This window comes from Macrotis lagotis, chromosome 1 (assembly GCF_037893015.1).
Source record: "Macrotis lagotis isolate mMagLag1 chromosome 1, bilby.v1.9.chrom.fasta, whole genome shotgun sequence".
Taxonomy (NCBI): domain Eukaryota; kingdom Metazoa; phylum Chordata; class Mammalia; order Peramelemorphia; family Peramelidae; genus Macrotis; species Macrotis lagotis.
Genome location: NC_133658.1, coordinates 169,129,253 through 169,149,495, shown reverse-complemented (window position 1 = coordinate 169,149,495; position 20,243 = coordinate 169,129,253). Strand labels below are relative to the sequence as shown.

Below are 20,243 nucleotides of genomic sequence, written 5' to 3'. Positions count from 1 at the left end.
TTCCAATTATGTTATGAAAGTTTTTCAACATTCATCCATATGCATAATTTTAAGTTACACAATTTTATCCCACCCTCCCTTCCCATCCCCTCTCTCCTCATTGGCAAACAGTCTAGTGAATATTGTACATATACCTTTGTGTTTAACATATTTACATGTTAGTCATTTTCTGAATGAGGAATCAGGACTAAGGGAAAAGAAAGAAAACCATGAGTTAGAAAGGAAAAACATAAGACAAATTTTTAAAAAGTGAACATAGTGATGAACAGGAATTTTCAACTAGCCCCCAGAACTCTGCACACAGTAGCTCCTTAATAAATGTTTGTTGGAGGATTGTTCTACTCAGCTTTCAGAAGGCAGAATTAGGAAAATTGGGTGCATGTCTTAGAGGTACAAAAACAAACTTTGAATTGAGGTAAAAACTGCCCTCTCCCACACCAGAGGTTAGCCATAATCTGACTGATATTGCAGCTATGGCAGCCATGTTGTGGTATGGATTCTCCTTCTGGGAGAGGTTGGAATAGATGGTACCTGGGGTTCTATCTAACTTGGAGTTCCTTTGAAACATTTTCAAGCCTGTATAAGATTACTTTGTCTTTGTTAATAATGATTGGGGCTTACAGTGTTAAATTACTTTTTTTTTACAGAAGCTTTTATGTTTCAATTCTGTATATATATATATATATATATATATATATATATATATATATAAATATATATATAGTGACTTTCTTTTACTATTTTTGCAGGTGGGAGTCCTTAGTACTAGTGCTAATGTACATTATCTACATCATTATTATGAAGTAAGTAATATATATATATTTTTTCCCTGACTCTTTCTCAAAGCTCTTTCTAGATTCCACCCATTGTGGTGCTCTAGAGAAATTACTGGGGGACTAAGGGGGACACAGAGCAATATTTCACTGCAGGTGTTAACAATACTTCTCCATAGCAATAACAATAACAGGGCTCCTTACAGCTCCAACATGCAACTTTTCCAAACAAAAGAAGGAGTATCTTCTTGATCCCGATAGTCCTATGCCTCTTCTTTCTATCATCAAAAAGATTAAATCTTCCTTCCAAATGGATAATTACTGTCATGTATGTTTGGGATGGAGGTCAGTGTTAGTTTCTTTTTTTTTTTTACAAATTTTTTGAAGTTATAAAATGTTTGACTTAAGTAATTGGCAGGAGAGATTCTAGATCATTATCATTTAAAAAGCCTTTGTACTACCCTTCAACAGTATAGAAACAAATGAGCTGAGCTTAACAAAGAATTAGCAAGAATTTTGTTGTTGTTGTTATTGCTGTTTTAATTAAAACCGAATGCTGTAAAATTATAATGCCCTAATTTGACCCCAAAGAAAAGATATGAAAAGTTTTTTCTCTCACCATTTTTGTAGAGGTGGGGGGATTATGGGTATGTTAGATTCCCAATAATGTCCTATTTCTTCTAGGCTTTGTTTAGTTTTGCTGAACTATTTTTTTCTTTTTCTTTTTTGTTAAAAGGAATGGCTCTCTGGGAGGAGGAAATTGGGGAAAAAATAAGCGTAAACCTAAAATAAATTTAAAACTTATTTTGTAAATGATATGAGAAACTACTAGATGACATAATTCCTCCCTTTGGTAACCTATATCCCATGTGAGTTCTTCCCTGACTCAGTTCTACTCAACTCCCTAGAAATAACTTTGCAATATTTCAGAGTCTCTGTCTCCCCATCTAAATTTGTCTTTATTTATTGATTTGAGGATGAAGTCCTTGTTGTTTGCTCTAGGCAGCAGCCTTTCTGATAATGATGCCAAGCAACAAAATGACTTGTTTCACCTCCAACTGACAGAAGTTTTGGTTTGGCTTTCCAAAAAAGTCTCCTTCAGAGAATGCTGAACAATAAAAGAATTCCTCAACAAGTAATTACTAGGTGATGGTTCTACACTCAGTACTGTTAAGGTACCATGAAAGTCATAACTAGGCACCATAAAAGACTCATTGTGGACTGATACAAGTGCTAGCCTTGAAACCAAAAGACCTTTGTGACCCTAAGCAACTTACTTAATGTCTCAGATTCTATTTTCCTCATCTATAAAAGGTAATAGTAATTAATATTTGCACTATGGAATTATAATGTGCTATAGAGATATAAATTATAATAATAACTACTTTTTAAAATTTTCAAAGTTCTTTACATACATTCTCATTTTATTCTCACAACAGTCCTATATTGGGGAGCCGAGTAGAGCCAAGTCAGAGAAGAGCTCAAGTGGAGTATGACCACCAAAGGGAGGAATTATGCCATCTAGTAATTTCTCATTCCATTTTTAAAAATATGCATTTATTTTAGTTAGGTGTTATCATTATCCACATTTTACAGCTAAGACAATTGATGGTAATAGAGGTTAATTTTCTCATAGTCACAAAGCTAGCAACTTTCTGAGACATAATTTGAATTCAGGTCTTCCTGACTCCAAGTCTAATCTTATTCATTGTGCCATCTAGCTACCATTCTATTGATAATCTTTGGTATCTTGGAAAGTACTCTAAAATATTCAAATTATTTTGTTATGGGAGTTCCCTTCAAACAATGCAAAAGAATGTAAAATATAATAGGTTCAATGCTCACTTTAGATAAAACTATCTTTACCCCAATGAAACAATATGGACTTTATTGCATTCCTTAGGGTTAGATAAGTTAAAAGTGAAAAGGGGATGAGGGTTAGGGAAATTGCTATACTAACCATCTCATTCCCTGTTGTGGTTCAGTCATGTCTGATTCTTCATGACCTCTAATGAACTAGACCCTTCTAGCCTCCACTGTCTCTCAAAGTCTGTCCAAGTTCACATTCCCTGTTTCTATGACACTATCTATCCATTTCATTCTTTTGTAGTCTCCTTTTGCTTTAGCCTTCAATCTTTCCCCAACATCATTATCTCTTCCAATGAGTCCTATCTCCTTATGTGGCTACTCCCCACCATTACAACTCCCCATGATCAATTCGAGAAGAGCATATGCAAATGAATATAATAAACTGAGCAACTAATCTCCATTACTAAGCATATGCAATATGAAAACTATTGGTGTATCTATCTATGCTGACTTATCCAATGTTACTTCCGTTCCAGCTGTTCTAACTAGCAAGATCCAAAGAAAATGAGGATTAAAGCCTCAATCTGTATTTCACACAAACATACACACACACACACACACACACACACAGACACACACACACACACGCCCCTTTATATTTTTATTCTGGAGTTCTAAATTGGGCTAACTCTGCTGTTTTAGTTTCATCTCTGCAATTGAAGGCTTTAATCATTAGGACTGTGTTGTGTATGCTTTTTCCTGCAATTTATAAAATTGCATCTTTTCACAATTAAATGGTTTCAGTGCACATACAAAATTTAAAACACTCAATTAAAAATACAAAATAGAAATGCAGCAGTTAAAAACAGCACATATTAGCACATTTGTGTCCTCCTGGGAAGATCAACTTCAGGATGAGTCTTAATATTCTGTTTGAAGGTCAAAAAACGAACTCAGCTGGCCACAGAGGTAGGGGATTTTACAGCAATAACTTCACATACATTAAAGGAAATGTACCAGATGACAAAGGGTGTGGGGGTGGTGGTGAGGGGAACTTGTTAGGGGTCTTTTAATTAAGCTGAACTTTTTTTTCACTTTCAGTCAGAGGAAAGAGGGTGGGGAAAACAGCAAATACTTGCTTTGTATCAAAAATTCTACCAAATACTCTGATAGCCCATGAATTTTTCAATCCTGTTTTATTTTTGGGAGGCTTTTGAACTATAAGGGGGAGGCAGCTACAAGGCAAATAGAATACCAAACCTAGAGTCAGGAAGACTTATCCTCCTGACTTCAAATCTGACCTCAGATATTTATTAGCTGTGTGATCCTGGGCAAGTCACTTAACCCTGTTTGCTTCAGATCTTCATCTGTAAAATGAGCTAGAGAAGGGAATGGCAAACAACTCCAGTATCTGCAGTATCCACCAAGGAAACCCCAAATGGGATGACAGAGAGTAGGACATGACTGAAATGATGGAACATCAATAATTTGAACCATGAAAAAAGGATTGCAGAATCATAGAATTTAATGCTGGAAGAGATACTAAAGATCAACCTCAACCTAGTCCAACACCTTCATTTTAAAAAAGGAGGAAACTTGGATCTAAGGACTAAGTGACTTACCCAAAGTCATACAAGGCATATATATGAATATCTCAAAGCCAAGATTTAAATCTAGAGCATCTGGCTTTAAAGCTCATGTTCTTAACACTTTGTCCAACTGCCCAAAGCACCCATCTGTGGCTAATATTCCAAAAATGAGCTTCTTCCCAGAGTATATTAACAGAGAGGCACCTGCCTTGCCCCTCCTATGTTGTATTATATGGTTTTAGCTCTCTATGGTGCCCTATATTCAATACCATGAGGATTACCAATGACTTGCCTTTCCCTTGGCAAGTAAATGTCATATTGCACAAATTCAGTTTCACATAGTACTACTGTAAAGTAAATGCTGTGACCTTTATAAACCACCAACAGACAGCTCTTTTGACTGGCTGCCAAATCTTAACTAGTAAAATGTGAAGTATAACTGCCTGAGTTAAAGTCATTCATCCCCTACCACCACCCTCCAGCAAATCTCTGATGGTAAAGGCACCACTATCCAGTCTAGAGGATGCAGATTCTTAGTCACTGTTCTGTGTCTTACCACAGTTTTTGGCTTGTCAGTCCAGAGATTGGTGGAGATTTCAGAGTATAGGCTCAAGTAAATGTTTCAAAAACTCTATTCCCCTCTTAAGAGTTGCTGTAGTCCATCTTTATGTTCCGACAATCTAGCAGCTAGCTCCATGTAGACCCCCACTGAAAAGGTCATATGATCATAGATTTAGAGGTTAGAACAAACCTTAGGCAACATCAAGCCCAATTCATTGCTCATGGCTGAAATTTAACAAAAAGGTAAACTGAGGCACATTTCTCTGAGCAAGATAACATTTGTTAAAAGGGCATGCTGTCTGTCAATAAATGAGTCAATGGATTGCCTCTATTTTTGCCAAAGACCCCTTTTATAGGTTTTGGGAAGTACAAAACAAAGAACAGAATAGTGCAGAAATCATGTAATTGAGAACAACATGATTAGTCACAAAGCTCAGGTACAGAGAACAACATGTTATAAGTTTGGTAATGGAGACTACCCCCTCCTTCTTCCTGAGAGTCCAGGTGCCAGATAAATGGACCAGACTTTTGGATAATAAATCAGACATCCTTGAAGGATAGCTTGATGGTATAAAGATATTAGACCCAACTCCCTTGTGTTCATATGCATTCCCCAAGGTTAGCTAAATTCCTCAAGGCAAGAATAGATCAATAATTAGCAGGAAAACTGGATTTTTAAACTTGACCTATTACAGACCAATTAAATTCTGAACCAAGCTCAGAAGCCAAAGAGTCACCACTTGCAAAAGCAAGTAATTGTAAATAGGATCAATAAGAAAATGTTTCTGTATCAATTCAATCTCACATTCTTTGTTAAGACCTGGTCAGGGTCTTACAGACAGTAAGAAACAGAGCTAGGAGTAGAATCTACTTTGCTTTTCCAAACCAATACATGGTAGCAAAAAAAACCCCACTTGTATTTATATATAATAAGTGTGTCTTTGTGAGACAAGTTGCAGAGTCCAAAGGGAACATAGGCACTAAAAAAATAGCAATAATGTAGGCTGATAAAGTTCAGGTGTTTCTCATGAGTACTAAGCTCTGTAAAAGCCATGCAGTTAAATTGGTATCATTGGAAGAGTCACATTTGTGCTCAGGAATGGAAAAAAACTGCTCAAACTCTCTGAAGTCTTTTTTTAAAAAAAAAAAATTTTCTCCCTCAGATATAATGCTTGCATACATCAGTGCTTTGAAAGGAGGACAAAGAGTTCTGGGAACATGGTGAATGGCTTGGCCAACAACACTGAAATTGATGACAACAGCAATTGTGATGCCACGGTAGTGCTCCTTAAGAAAGGTAACCGAGAAGGTACAAAACTCCAGGAGGGAGAAGCTAGAAAATGACTCATTCTGCCTATTCCCAAAGCTTCACAGAGGGTATGGGCAGCTGCTCGAGGGAGTTGATCATAATTATTAAGATTAAAAGTTCCAGGTATTCAATCAAACTTTTTTTTATCAAACATCCCTTTATCCTGGGTCCCCTAAAGGAGGAAGTCTCCTAGGGCAGATGATTAAAGAAGAGGACAGTTCAATTTTTCCTACGTTCTCATCTTTAAATGAATAAGAACAGAGGTTCATATCTTGAAACTAATCAGCTTAAAAAACATACATGAAAGCTGTTAGACTAAATGTCAACAGCTAGTGATTTAGTGAAGTAGGGTAGTACTGCAATCTAAATATATTTTAAAACTATGTAGCCTCAGTTTCCAATATTTGAAATGGTCACAGAAAATTACTTTTTTTTTTTTGAAAGAGACTCAACTAGACCACTTAACTAATTCACTGAAAGAGGAATAATTTTTTTTTGGTATGGTAGCACAAGCAATTTATTTTAACTCAAACTATGATGCTTTATTTTTCATTAACATAACACTTATTCTGACTTAATTAATTTTCTTTTCAAAGCTTCCCTTTGAATTGCTTTTCCCCCTCTGTTTCACTTAGGCTTTTTTTGTATCAAAAAGAAATTTTAAGACATTAACAATTATTTCTAATTTCTTCCCTGACTCAACACTAAAGGCTACATTAATTGTTCCATCTTGTAAATTAAAGAACTTGTAAAATGTTTCCTAACAAATAAGTTTCATGGAAGTTCAGGTCTTCCAGACTTAGGGATTTGGTTCCAATCTGTAATGGGGCTTCATTCCAGTACCTGTGTTCTTGCCTATTTAAATTCCAAAGAAAGAATACTCGCAGAAAACCAGAGTAACTAAAATTTATTCAATACATTTAAAAGATTATTTCAGAAATCTGTGACTTAGAAGTCAGGGGGGAAACCCTGGGATAACCTGTGTATAGAGATATAAGATGCCAAAAGATCTTATTTTTATTGTCAAGAGTGGGAGAAGTAATTAGATTTTTTTAGTATAGGAAATTATATACTGCAGAAAACAGATTACATAATAATAATAAAAAACATTCCTGAAAATGAGAAATATGTATTTATATGCATAGATGTGTGTATATTTGTATAAAATATGCATATTTATACACAAAAAAGGATATACACAATATGTATATATATATGAAAAACTGAAGAGATAAATATGAGGAAGTCATTAAAAAAACTATTTTTCTACTGAATACATCTGAATGAAAGCAAAAGAGATCATTGAAGGATAGGCTTACCTAAGATATAAATGAATGATGAATGTGTTAGCACATCACACTTGAACTCATAGTCCAGATTTAGGGATCAGAAGGACTTTGAAGATTATGTAGTCCAACCCCATTTTGTTATCAATAAGAAAGCAACTCAATTTATATGAATTTTCTCTAAAATTTATTTTAAAACAACCGGTTAACACTTTTCACCAGTTATAAACAAGTTTTTGATTAACAACTTAGACTCTCTTCTAAGGGGCACTTGTGATAGATCTTGCTAATTGCTACTCCCATGTCTTGACTTAAGTGTTTCTTATTTATACAGCAAATTTCCACCGCAAAGCTTCAGTGATCATGGTGGACGAACTACTGTCAGCATATCCACATCAGCTCTCTTTTTCTGAGGCTGGGCTCCGAATCATGATTACCAGTCACTTCCCCCCCAAAACTCGGCTCTCCATGGCCAGCCGCATGTTGATTAATGAGGTAATGCCAAGCTCTTCTAGAAATGAGGCAAAGAGGTGGGAGAGGGAATGTTTTCAGAGAACCTGACTACAAAGTTTCTACCTATAAATTCAAAATATTAATGATCTTTTTTTGAGGGTACAAAAGTCCAGGTGAGGGAACTCACTTCACTGATGGAGATTGTAAGAGATCATAGATATTAAATAAGTAAGAGATAGGAATTAATAAATAAGTGTACGGAAATTGACTAAAATACTGAGTATCTGATACTTCAGTATCTGAGGAAAAATTAGAACTCAAGTCTTCCTGATGACAGTTTCAACACTCTCCACTAGACCAGGTTGTAGCCATAATAAAACCAATAAATTGCCCAACAGCTGTTTCCCAAAAACCCAATGGTAATTCAGTTAGTGGTGAGTTACTTCACCATCTTTTCCATCATATTGTGTGAAATTGGAATCCAAAAGTATAGACAAAATTTGGAGTCACTCTCTCATTCCCTTTTGGAGTGTATCTCTCTGTGTATGTGTTTAAGCTCTTGCTCTCTGCCTTCTCTCTTACCTTCCCAGCATTTTACAGTATCCACTTTTAACAGTGTTCCATCATGAGAGTTTTTGTACTATGAAAGCTGGGTGTTTTAAAAAGGCTGTTGATAAAAATTAATATAAAGATATTCCTTTATCCTTATCACCCAAGTACCACTGACACCTTTATGTGATCTGCATTTTGGATTTTGCAGGCATGCAAAAGATTTGCTGAGCTAGCCATTATTTTGAGTAATCACCAGACTCATTTAGTAGTTTATTTTAAGGTGACTCCAGGGTCTGCTGGAAAATTCTTTATCACTTCTTCATGACTCAGTTATATAAATTCTGACAACCTGCATATGGGGAATGCCCTTACTTACTAAGAGTTGGCACCATTTACAATCCTTTCAGTTACTTTGACCAAGTAAAAAAAGTGTGAACTTTTTCCCCTCCAGAGGCAAAGATTAATAAACAGCAGAGCATATGCAAATGGAGAGTCAGAGGTGGCCATCAAAATCCCCATCAAGCATGCTGTTGAGAATGGAACAGGACCCAGCAGTGTCCCAGAGAGGGGTGCAAATGGAACCCGAAGGGATGATGATGTCACTGAAGCTGGCAATGAAACTGAGAATGAGAATGAGGATAATGAGAACAATGAGAATGATGAAGAAGAAGAAGAGGATGATGATGATGATGAAGGACCTTACACTCCATTTGACTTACCCTGTAAGAGATCCAAAGTCTTTGCTTGTGTTTGGGAATAAATTTAAGTGCAGGGGTCTAAGAATAATTTTCATCAACTAATGAGTCAATATACATATAGTTTTGTTTGTTTTGCTTTGTCATTTTCAGTCACATCCAATTCTTCATAAACCCATTTTGGGTTTTCTTGGCAAAGGCACTGGAGTGGTTTGCCATTTCCTTCTCCAATTCATTTTACAGATGAGAAAATTGAGACAACAGGATTAAATGACTTGCCCAAGGTCACACAACTAGTGTCTGAGGTCCAATTTGAACTCATGAAGATGAGTCTTCCTAAACCCAATTTTCTAAGTCCAATGTTCTATCCACTAGCTGTCTCAATACATGTATGTCAAACATGAAAATATTTGCTATTATAGACCTCCATTGAATTCTATTTACTACTAATTACTGAAGGAAGAATATTAATGTGAATTGCTAGCTCCAAATTGAATGATTATTCATCATTTAATGGAGTTTAAATATTAACATCCCCCTATCACTCTGCATCCTAATACCTCTCAAAAGTTGTGTTACCTTGTTTGGTAACAGGATATTATTTAACAAATAAATCACATATATTAAGCCTTGCTCTAGTAAAGAAATGCTTACACACTGAAGAGGAGAGGTATTCCAATGTATATCAAAGTCCCTGGTCATTTAAAATGGTGCCAGAGTTGGGCTGCCAGTGAACCCCAACTAGATTCTCCTGGTAGTAGAGAACAGATACAGGGAAGCCCATTGGGAGAGAGGAGAAAGAAGAAAGAGGCAGAGAAGGAGATGATTTGGTTCCCTATACTTGCAGAGTACCCACTGGCTTTGAACAAGATAGTAGTGACCAAATTGGAAGACTGAAGACTGCTGCTCCAGCAGCATGCATAGGAAGATGACTATGATGGGTAAATTGTTGATCCTTGAGCCAAGAAAGCAATGGCAAAGAGAAAAATTCACCTGAATCCAAATGCTCTACTTTCAGCTTCTCTCCCATCTACCAGATGGAAAGACAATCTGTGGCATATCATCATTAGTAGTAATTAGGGCTTTTTGTCATGAAGTCTATAATTAATTGATGCTTTGATTTGAACTTCCCCTTTCTTAGTGTTCTCAAGGGAGTACAGTACTTATAGAATAATAATAATGATGATGTTTATATAGTAGTTTTGTTTTAAAAGTGTTTTACAGACATTATCTCATTTTGATCTTTTCAAACCACTCTTTACAATGGGTATTATTATCTTCATTTTATAAGTGAGGCTAAGCTTCTTACTAGTAGGAAAGCTATTTTGGGGAAATGAGGACTTCTTTTTCTGAAATTATACATGAATGGAAACTTGAACAGTTTTAAGAGAGATACAGCATCCATAACTCTAAAGGTGAGAGTTTTACTGTACTCTGCTTTGACTAATGTAGATTCAACCTTTGTTGTGTCATGGACTCTTTTGTTAGTATAGTGGAGCCTAGGCATCCCTACTCAAAATAATGTTTAGAAGTATTTGAAGGAAATGGTCATTTAGCTGTTGTTTCCATTCAAGTTCATGGACCCTCTAAAATCTACCCATGGGTCCCTTGAGGGTCCATGGAGCCAAAGTTAAGTCCTAGTCTAAACCATATTTGGCATTTTGTGTTTAGATCTGGACATAACACATAAAGAGTTCATTGAAAGGCTGCAAAATGTATAGAAGAGGAAACAACATGTTTGGGGGCACTGTAGAGTAATATCTCACAAAGCTCAACTGAAGGGACTGAGATGTTTAACATGAAGAAGAGACATGATAGCTATCTTCATATATTAAAAGGATTATCATGTGGAAGACAAAGGCAATATGAAAAAGTGGGTAAAGAGCTGACCTCCGAGTCAAGAAGGATTGGGTTCATGCTATATCTCTGACACATAATGGCTATGTGATCTTGGGCAAGTCTCTAGGCCAATCTTTGAAAACTCACCATTTCAGAGAAGGCATCAACCTGTATCTTCAACCATTCCCTTGCTAATAAAATTCCAAAGTCCAGTTCCTATCCCACATGGAAAAGGGATTAGATTTCAACATGATGTAGTAGAAGAGGACATTGGATCTGAGGTCAGAAGGTCTGGCTTTGAGACATAGCTCTGTTGTTATACACTGAATGTGTGATCCTGAACAGATTCTCATGGGAATCAGTTTGCCTCATCTGTAAAATGAAAGGCTTGGATAAGATGATCTCTAAGATTCCTTCTAATAATCTAACAATTTAAAACTTAATTTAATTATTTTTTTGTTTAGCCTCAGGGGGGAAAAATTGAGTAATGGGTAGAAGTTGCAGAGGGAGATATTTAAACTTGATGCATGCTAATGATTAGAGCAAATGAAAAGTAGAATGAGTTGCTCCTTTGGGACTCTCTCTTCACTAGAGGTCTTAAAGAGGCATGACCACTTTGCAGGGATGTTGCAAAGGGGATACCTAGTTAGGTATAGGTTAGAACATAGTGTCTTTGGGATTTGTTTCAGTTTTGAGATTCTGTGGTCCTATTAATGTTTATTTTGCTTGTTGGGGGGGGGTTGTCCTTCATTCTCAAGGAAGACCAAGATATCAGGGAGATGATGCCATGACAAGCATGTAAATTGGATTTGAGTGAGGGGGATGGATGCTATCCTAAGTAACCAGTCTCACTTTCTCCTCCAGAGCCATCTGGGTACAGTGGACATATATGAATCATGACAACTGGAGATGGCCCTGAGACAATCAGGGTTAAATGACTTGCCCAAGATCACACAGCTAGTAACTGGCAAATGTCTGAGGCTGTATTCAAACTACCATCCTCTTGCTTCTAAGATCAGTACCCTATCCACTGTTCCACCTAGCTAATAATTGCTTAACTATGTGACATTGGGCAAGTCACCTAACCCCATTGCTTTAAATAAATTTTTTTAAAAAATTTAAATAATTAAAAACTAAAGAAAAAGCCAGTCCTGGGTCCAAGTGAAAGTAGCATGGACATTAATCCTTTCTCACTTGAATTAGGTCATAGTGGACAGCATGTGGTACATAATGCAGAACTCTCTCAGGACTGGGTAGGAATTTGCTCCATGATCAACATCTTAATAAATTAAAAAACATATATAAAATGCTTTAGAAATGCTAAATTGCTACATAAAAGTTACTTATTATTATCATTAAAATTATAATAAGAACAAGTAGAAAGTTTCATACTTATTAGTTTCCCTAAGAAAAACCAGGGCCAGGACTATCAGATTTTTACTTATTTGGATGTGTTTTCGTGGTAGAAAAAAATCAGAAATTTTTGCCACTCACTAATACATTTCCTTTTCCTTCCTTCCTTCCTAGCTCATAAGAAAAAAATTTCATTTTAAATATCTTAGAGGGGAAGTGGACTGGAAGTATACTTTGATTATTATAGGGAGCTTCTGTGTGAGGAAATATCCTCTCCCAATGTAGGTCAGCATCTTCTGGCATTCATAATCTCATCCAAGAGAGGCAGGTGGGTGGCAAAAATGTATAGAGTGTTAGGTCTGGAATTCAAGGAAGGACAAGAGTTCAAATATTTACTATCTTGGTCAAGTCACTTTACTTCAGTTTCATCATCTGTAAAATGAGGATCTGTGGGCAAGTCACCTAACCTTTATTTCAATTTCTTTTGAAAATAGGGGTAACAATAGTACCAATATTTGTAAAACAATTTGCAAACCATAAGATGCTCTATAAATTCCAGTTACTGTTGTTGATTCTTGGTGTTGGGTTTTATTGGTGTTGATTTTGTTATTAGTGTTGGTGTTTGGATTGTAGAACTGAAAGGTTACATAATTTTCCCAGGGTTACTGAGCTCTTATGTGTCAGAGGTAGGCTGTCTAAGCACTATGCCACCTTGCCTCTGAAATATTTCTTCACTCCTCCAACTGAAATCCTTTATTAGATTTCCATGATGAGGGGGGTGGGGGAAAGAAGTAAGATGGGGGGGATTGTAAAACTCAAATAAAATCTTTAATTAAAAAAAATACATGAGGATTAGGGAGAAAAAAAAGAATTCCATGATGTGAGCCTGCAGGTAAGTTTTGAGGAGCGTTTATTTTGTTAATATCTTTTTCTGATTAAAAATAGCTAGGTGAATTATGTACTTTTTCCATATGCTGGTGCATGTTACCATTTTAGAAATCCTTAATACAGAGTATACACATTCATTCCAGCAGACAGACTTTAAAGATATGTCAAGGCAAGTAAACCATGGCCCAGGGCTTAGGCCCCTGCATTTGCACTGAGCCCCAGTCTCCATCATTCAGTCTGTTACTCTTGACTCATATTTCTTCTGCTCCCTTTCAAGGATGATGGAGTAGATCATGCTAGCAAGGAATTGTGAAAGATCTTCAGTTCTATCTCCCTAATTTTAGGTGATATTCTGTCTTGAAGACTTAGCTAGAGTGGCCCCATTCCAAGTTATTTTGGAAGCCTTAAATCACTATATATGACTGTTAACTATTAATATTATTCATAATGAAGACTCTAGGCACTGTTCACAAGTCTTCATCCATTCTAATTCAGCAAAGATGGACAGCCACTAGGGAATTCCATCCCTTTAGATTATTGAAAGACCACACTCTTATCTTTGTGGTCCTTACATCCTTCCTGAATAAGAGGAACAGGAAAAGAGTGAGATACAAGCACTAAATATCCAGACTAAGAACATATTTTCAAATTTTAATTCTGCTACTTGGCTAAGTTATTTAACTTCCTTATCAGCAAAATGAGGGAGTTGAACTAGATGACCTCTAAGGGCCATTGCAGAACTATATCTTTAATTTTATGCAATTTATTTCCCTATAAATAGTGATAAATCCTTGTTTTGCTGCTCCATTTCAATGTAGTCTAATAGGAGTCTGCCCCTAAGTTGTAAGAGCCAGAGAGCCTTAAAGCTATCAGTCCAATATCAGGGATTTCAACAATTCCTCCACAGCCCTGAGATGCTGCAGGGTAGACCTGAGTTCTGGTCATCCCTTCCATACCTCTTTTCTCCTCTGCTTTACTATCCCCTGGAGCCAACTCCTAAAAATTAATACATACATACATACATACATACAATACATAAAACCACCTTATTTGTGGGACCAGGATCTTGCTACTAAAACAAGAAGACTTCATTTTCAAACCATATCCTTTCCCTTCCAGGCATGATTATCTCTGAAATTATGAGCCAAATTCCCATATTCTATAACCTATAAATCAGCAGAATTATCTGAATCCAAAGTTTATTGAAGTATGCCCACATATCATTTTCCTCTTATTATTGTTCAGTCTGGTCAACTCTTCATGACCCCATTTGGGCTTTTCTTGGCAAAGATACTAAAATGGTTTGCATTTCCTTCCCCAGCTCATTTTATAGATGAGGAAACTGAGGCAGATAGGGTTAAGTGACATGCCTATATTCATATAACTTAAGGCCAAATTTGAGACCAGCACTCTATCCACTATGCCATCTATGACATCCACTATGTCCCTTTTGGACAACAGGCATAATACTTGTCCTGCCTAACTCACTGCATTGCTTTAAGGCAAGCAATTTGTAAAAAAAAAAATTGTAGAAATATGAGCTATTGTTTTATTCTTTTTTTAGCATTCATATTTTTATTTTGTGTTCCAAATTCTCTCCCTTCCTCCAGCCCTTCCCCCAACCCCTGAGAAGGCAAGCAATATGATATCCATTACACATGTGAAAACATGCAAAACATATTTTCATATTGGCCATGCTACAAAAAGCAAGAAAAAATAAAGTGAAAAAATATGCTTAAATCTGCAATCATCAGTTCTATAAGATATTATTTTAATAAATCAAGTCTATGTTCATCCCTAAGGCATGTATAATAGTGTCATGGACACAAAAGACCAGGGTTTGAATCTAAGTTCTGCTATTTATTATCTAGGTGACCATGGTCAAATCGCTTCACTTTCCTAGACATCAGTTTCTGTTTTGTAAAATTTGGATTAGACTCCATGATCAGTAAGTCCCTTCCAGTCCTCAATCCTGGATCCCAATGTCTGCCTATCGCCATTTGCCCTCTTGTGGCGATCCTTAAAACACACAGATACATGTCCGCCAGTCAGCCAAAGCTTTTTCTCACAGGGTCAAGATCTGGAGCTAGAGCTTATGCAATCTGCTGCTTACTGTTATAGTCAAACTGCAAAGATCATTTGTTGTGCTGAGAATCAAGAGCTGCTTCTCTACCCCACTTGTCATGTGGTCAATGAAATTACAGCTTCATGGTGGTTTCACTGGGTCAAATGAAACTAAAAAGATACAATTTCCAGCAATTTTAATAGAAATCTCCTGACCCCAACATATTTATTCAAGAAATTGAAGTAAAATGGGATGAATTATAATATAGGTAATATGTTCTTAATATCTTTTATGCATCTAAAGTGATTGTTTAATAACAAAAATGTATTATTAAAATTTTTATTTGGTCTATAATTATATTTGGCATAGCTAGTTTAAAAAAAAGAATTGTATTAATAAATTTACATTTAAATGTGTTTTTAGTTCTTGATAATGTGCCAAAAACTCTAAACAACCTGGAAAGCATCTTGAGCAGAAGAATTATTTCATCTATGTCTTTGTATCCCTTTGATCTAGAACAATTCAGTCAGTTATTTTTTTCAGTTGTATCTGACTCTGTGATCTCATTTGGAGTTTTCTGGGCTAAGATACCAGAGTTGTTTACCATTCCTTTCCATGGATCATTTTAAAGGTGAGGAAACTGAGACAAATGGGTTAAGTGACTTGCCCAAGGTCATAGCTAGTAAATGTCAGAGGCCATTTGAACTTAGATCTTTCTGACTCCAAGTATGACACCCTAACCACTGTACCATCTAGCTGTTCCTCTGTGCCTTACCTGCTATATGGCACATAGTTGGTAATTAATGACTTTTGTTGATCTCTTAGTTTTTGCCAGTTTATGAGAATTAGCCAGAAGTTTAGAAATAAAAAATATTATTTTTAGAGTCATAAAAATAAAATTTTCTCTTATATCTCCTCCAGTCTCAAAGACATAAAGATAAAGGTTACTTTCAGAAAAAGAAGGGAGAAAAAAGTTGTCGGGGTTTATTTGGGGATTTTTGGTGTGGGGAAGGCTCTTTGCCTGTTGGTATATATTGGTTTATTTTTTATATGCCCTGAGGCATTTTCAAATGCAGATCAATGACTTTTACACAATCCTGAAGCAGATGAGAAGCTGAGTCAGAGGCTGCATTGAGCAAATATTGAAATTCCTTTCACTTCTGATCACATATGAGGGTTAATGGCTAGAGCCTGGAACCTGTGAAGAGGATAGAGTTTAGGGGAGACAAGTGACCTAGGTGATATTTATCAAATATTTTACTTTTCTAGACATCAGTTTTCTGTTCTAAAAATGATGACTTGGACTCAGTGTTCGATAAGTCCCTTCTAGCTCCCAGTCCTGTGTTCCCATATAATCTTTGCCTATTGTCATTTGTCCTCTTGTGGTGAACCTTAGAATACATATCTGTGTCCAAAGTTGAGGCTGAATGAAATGAAACTTGTATGAGCATGAGAGAACCAACTTCAAACTCTGCTTAACAATAAATGGAAGTTGGGGTGGCTAGGTGGCGCAGTGGATAAAGCACCGGCCCTGGAGTCAGGAGTACCTGGGTTCAAATCCGATCTCAGACACTTAATAATTACCTAGCTGTGTGGCCTTGGGCAAGCCACTTAACCCCGTCTGCCTTACAAAAACCCTAAAAAAAAAAAAAAAAAGACAGTAAATGGAAGCACTAGGGTAGAAAAAACAAAGCCTGGGAAGTGGTAAAAGCTTAGTTCATCATAATAAACAAAATTTGTTCTAAGACAAGGCCTCTGGATCTCCAACTTCTTTGTGAATTAAGTGCTTTCTTACTCTATGAGGCAGCAAAAATATAATAGATTCAAAGGTACTAAAAACAATGTAATTAGAGTTGAGGAGAAAAGTAGTGTTTTTTTTTTTACTGGTTTGCTTTTTGCTCACTAAGGACTACTACAACCCCATTCCCTTTCAAAATTTAGATGATTTGATACAATTATTTAGCTAAATTATCTTCTGCAAAAAAATAAAGGGTCAAAATTAGTCAATATAATTTTCTCATCCTTTTTTTAAATTGAATAATATGAATTAAAAATAATTTCCCCTCCCCCATTGCAAATCCACATGTATCTTCCCTTGTCTGTACAAAAGAAAACAAAAACTTCATCAATAATTGGGGAAAATGTTGTCACCAACCATTTCATGGTGCTTTGAAGCTCTTGGAACTAAGATTAAATAACAAAAACATCAGGAATATTAATTAGTACATTCAACCAGGTTTCACATAGCCAGAATAGTTGACACTTATATTGTGCTTTCAGGTTGAGAGTGTTTTGTATACATTAATCCATTTGATCCTTCTCAATAACTGAATCAGTCAACATTAAGGACCTGTGCAGTATGCCATACATTATGGAACTCACATTATAATAGGGGGTGACAGCACATAGAGGTGAGTGGTAGCCAGGGAGGAATATTTTGGTAATGTTGATTTAATTACTATTTTCAGAACTAGAGTAGCAAAGAGGGTAGAGGAAGGATATATACATAGTAGCATGTCATGAAGATTGAATAAATGGATACACAGCTCATTCATCAAAGCAAAATGTAAACAAAATATGTCATTAGATTGGTGGCTATGAGGAAATACTGGGAAATGAATTTATCAAACCTAGCATATTCTTGACTGCGATTAACTCCGCATATTAAAATAAGGAGTCTTGAAACTGTTGACAGTAGTTTTACCTTTTCTAAGGTAAGATTTAATTTAGAAACACCCAAAGCTAGGATTTTCTCCCAGTTAATTCTTGGTTATCTAATGCACTTAATAGCTACTCAGCTGTTATCTATGAGTAGGTCTTATGTAGGAGTTCATCTTTCAGCTTCTTCCTTTCTTTCTTTTATACTTGCCACTTTATACACTATCTATCCATGCCACTTCAATATTGCAGCACCTTCTCTTCCCATGATCTCTGGGAAGAGAGAAAAAGAAAGGAAGGGCAAGCAAGATCTAGACAAAACTGGGGAGTAGAGAAGTCTGTCCTCAGTATCCTCTAACTTCCCTTTATGTGTCTCTCTCACAGATTCCAATGCTGCTTCTTACTTTTCCTCCCAAGTAGTAAATGCCCTCAAATAGCCCAGTGCTAAGATTAGACTGTCAATATGTGCCATATTTAAAAATTGTGCTCTCTTATTCTTTCACAAATCCTATTTGCTTTAAGATAATGTAGTCAAAATTAATTTTCAAACCTACATTGTTATTATAAGGAAAAAACATCTTTCATATGGTCTTTCTTATGGTCCAGTGCTGAAATCAGCGAGCACAGGGACCACTTCTTCATTGGTCCCCATTGAACACTTGTGATGTGTAATAATTCCACAAGGTGCCGCTATGTTCACTGAAAGCCATTCACTTCCCATTCAAAAAAAAGACTTCACACAAGAGTTCAACATTTCTTGCGCTCAGAGTTCAATATTTCTTAAGATATAGCATCAAAGACAGAAGTTATTTTCTTAAAAATTTGACTTTAAAAAAATGAGATGTGCATATTTTCCTATCCATTTGTGCATCAGGGCCAACCAAGTACTTGGTTGATATTAAAATTCCCCATCTAAATGTTTAAACAAATGACTTTTAACTGTACTGCTGGCTTCAGCAGTCATTCAAGGAGTTGTGGTATGGGTTTCCTACTTCCTTTCCCAAAAGAGGGACAGAAGAATTGATGGAACTCACACCAATTTTCAGACTACGGAGGATTAACATCCTGAAAAAGATATTTGATCTTGATTTTTTCCTTTTAGGTTTTTGTAAGGCAAACCGGGTTAAGTGGCTTGCCCAAGGCCACACAGCTAGGTAATTATTAAGTTTCTGAGACCGGATTTGAACCCAGGTACTCCTGACTCCAAGGCCGGTGCTTTATCCACTACACAACCTAGCTACCCTGATCTTGATTTTTTCAAGGATTTAGTGAGGACTTTCTATTTATCTAGCAAAGTACAGTAGTCATAGACCAGAGGATTTATTTTATTTTATTTTATTGCATTCTACTTTTGGTCCTAGTACTGAATACTGAATTTTATCATCTTTTTGATTCTCAGTTTCTCCATTTTAAAAATAGTATATATCTCTATTTCCTCAACTTTCTCCTTATTTTCACAAAGATTAAATTATGTTTCATATCTGTTTAACTATAGCTAGCATATTAAACTCCTTGAAAGTAAGGACTTTTTGTCTTTGTATCACCAATGTCTCACTTTTTTAATTTTAGAAAGGTTTTATTTATTCTGAGTTTTACAATTTTCCCCCAATCTTGTTTCCCCTCCCCCACCCCACCCCCACAGAAGGCAGTTTGTTAGTCTTTACATCATTCCCCTAGGATGCATTGATCTAAGTTGAATGTGATGAGAGAGAACTCATATCCTTAAGGAAGAAACATACAGTATGTGATATAGCAGAATTGCATAAGGTAACATTTTTTAAAATTCAAAGCAATAGTCTTTGGTCTATTCAAATTCCACAATTCTTTCTCAGGATACAGATGGCATTCTCCATTGCAGATATCCCAAAATTGTGCCTGATTGTTACCCTGCTGGTATGAGCAAGTCCATTAAGGTTGATTATCACTCCTATGTTGCTGTTAGGATGTACAATGTTCTTCTGGTTCTCACTCAGCATCAGTTCATGCAAATCCTTCCAGGCTTCCCTGAATTCTCATCCCTCCTGGTTTCTAAAAGAACAATAGTGTTCCATTACATACATATATCACAGTTTATTAAGCTATTCCCCAATTGATGGACATTCCCTCAGTTTCCATTTCTTTGCCACCACAAACAGAGCTACTATGAACATTTTTGTATAGGTGATGTTTTTACCCTTTTTAATAATCTCCTCAGGGTATAGATCCAATAATCACTCATATAAACACTTTGAAAATTTACTAACTTGAGACTAATATTTGTAAACAAACTATGAAAATAGCCATTATCTGTTATACCTTAAAAAAAGGCAATGAACCTTCTTAATTAGTCCCTTGCTCCTTAATCTTCCAGCCAAAAGTTCTTGACTTTTATTGCCCCTTTTCACTTGCCATATGATCTTCCCTTATACCCTCA

At 36.0% G+C, this 20,243-nt stretch overlaps 1 protein-coding gene across 4 annotated transcripts in view; it reads left to right on the top strand.

The window, feature by feature from the left end:
• Positions 1 to 20,243, top strand: part of SLC24A3 (solute carrier family 24 member 3) — an 835,148-nt gene that overhangs the window by 758,877 nt on the left and 56,028 nt on the right. For 3 of the 4 annotated variants that reach the window (XM_074209360.1, XM_074209362.1, XM_074209363.1), the window contains exons 9-12: positions 750 to 803; positions 5,896 to 6,041; positions 7,662 to 7,822; positions 8,784 to 9,054. In XM_074209360.1, coding sequence (XP_074065461.1) covers positions 750 to 803; positions 5,896 to 6,041; positions 7,662 to 7,822; positions 8,784 to 9,054 — 632 coding nt within the window. The remainder of the gene's footprint in view (positions 1 to 749; positions 804 to 5,895; positions 6,042 to 7,661; positions 7,823 to 8,783; positions 9,055 to 20,243) is intronic. The other variant, XM_074209361.1, reaches the window with a different exon arrangement.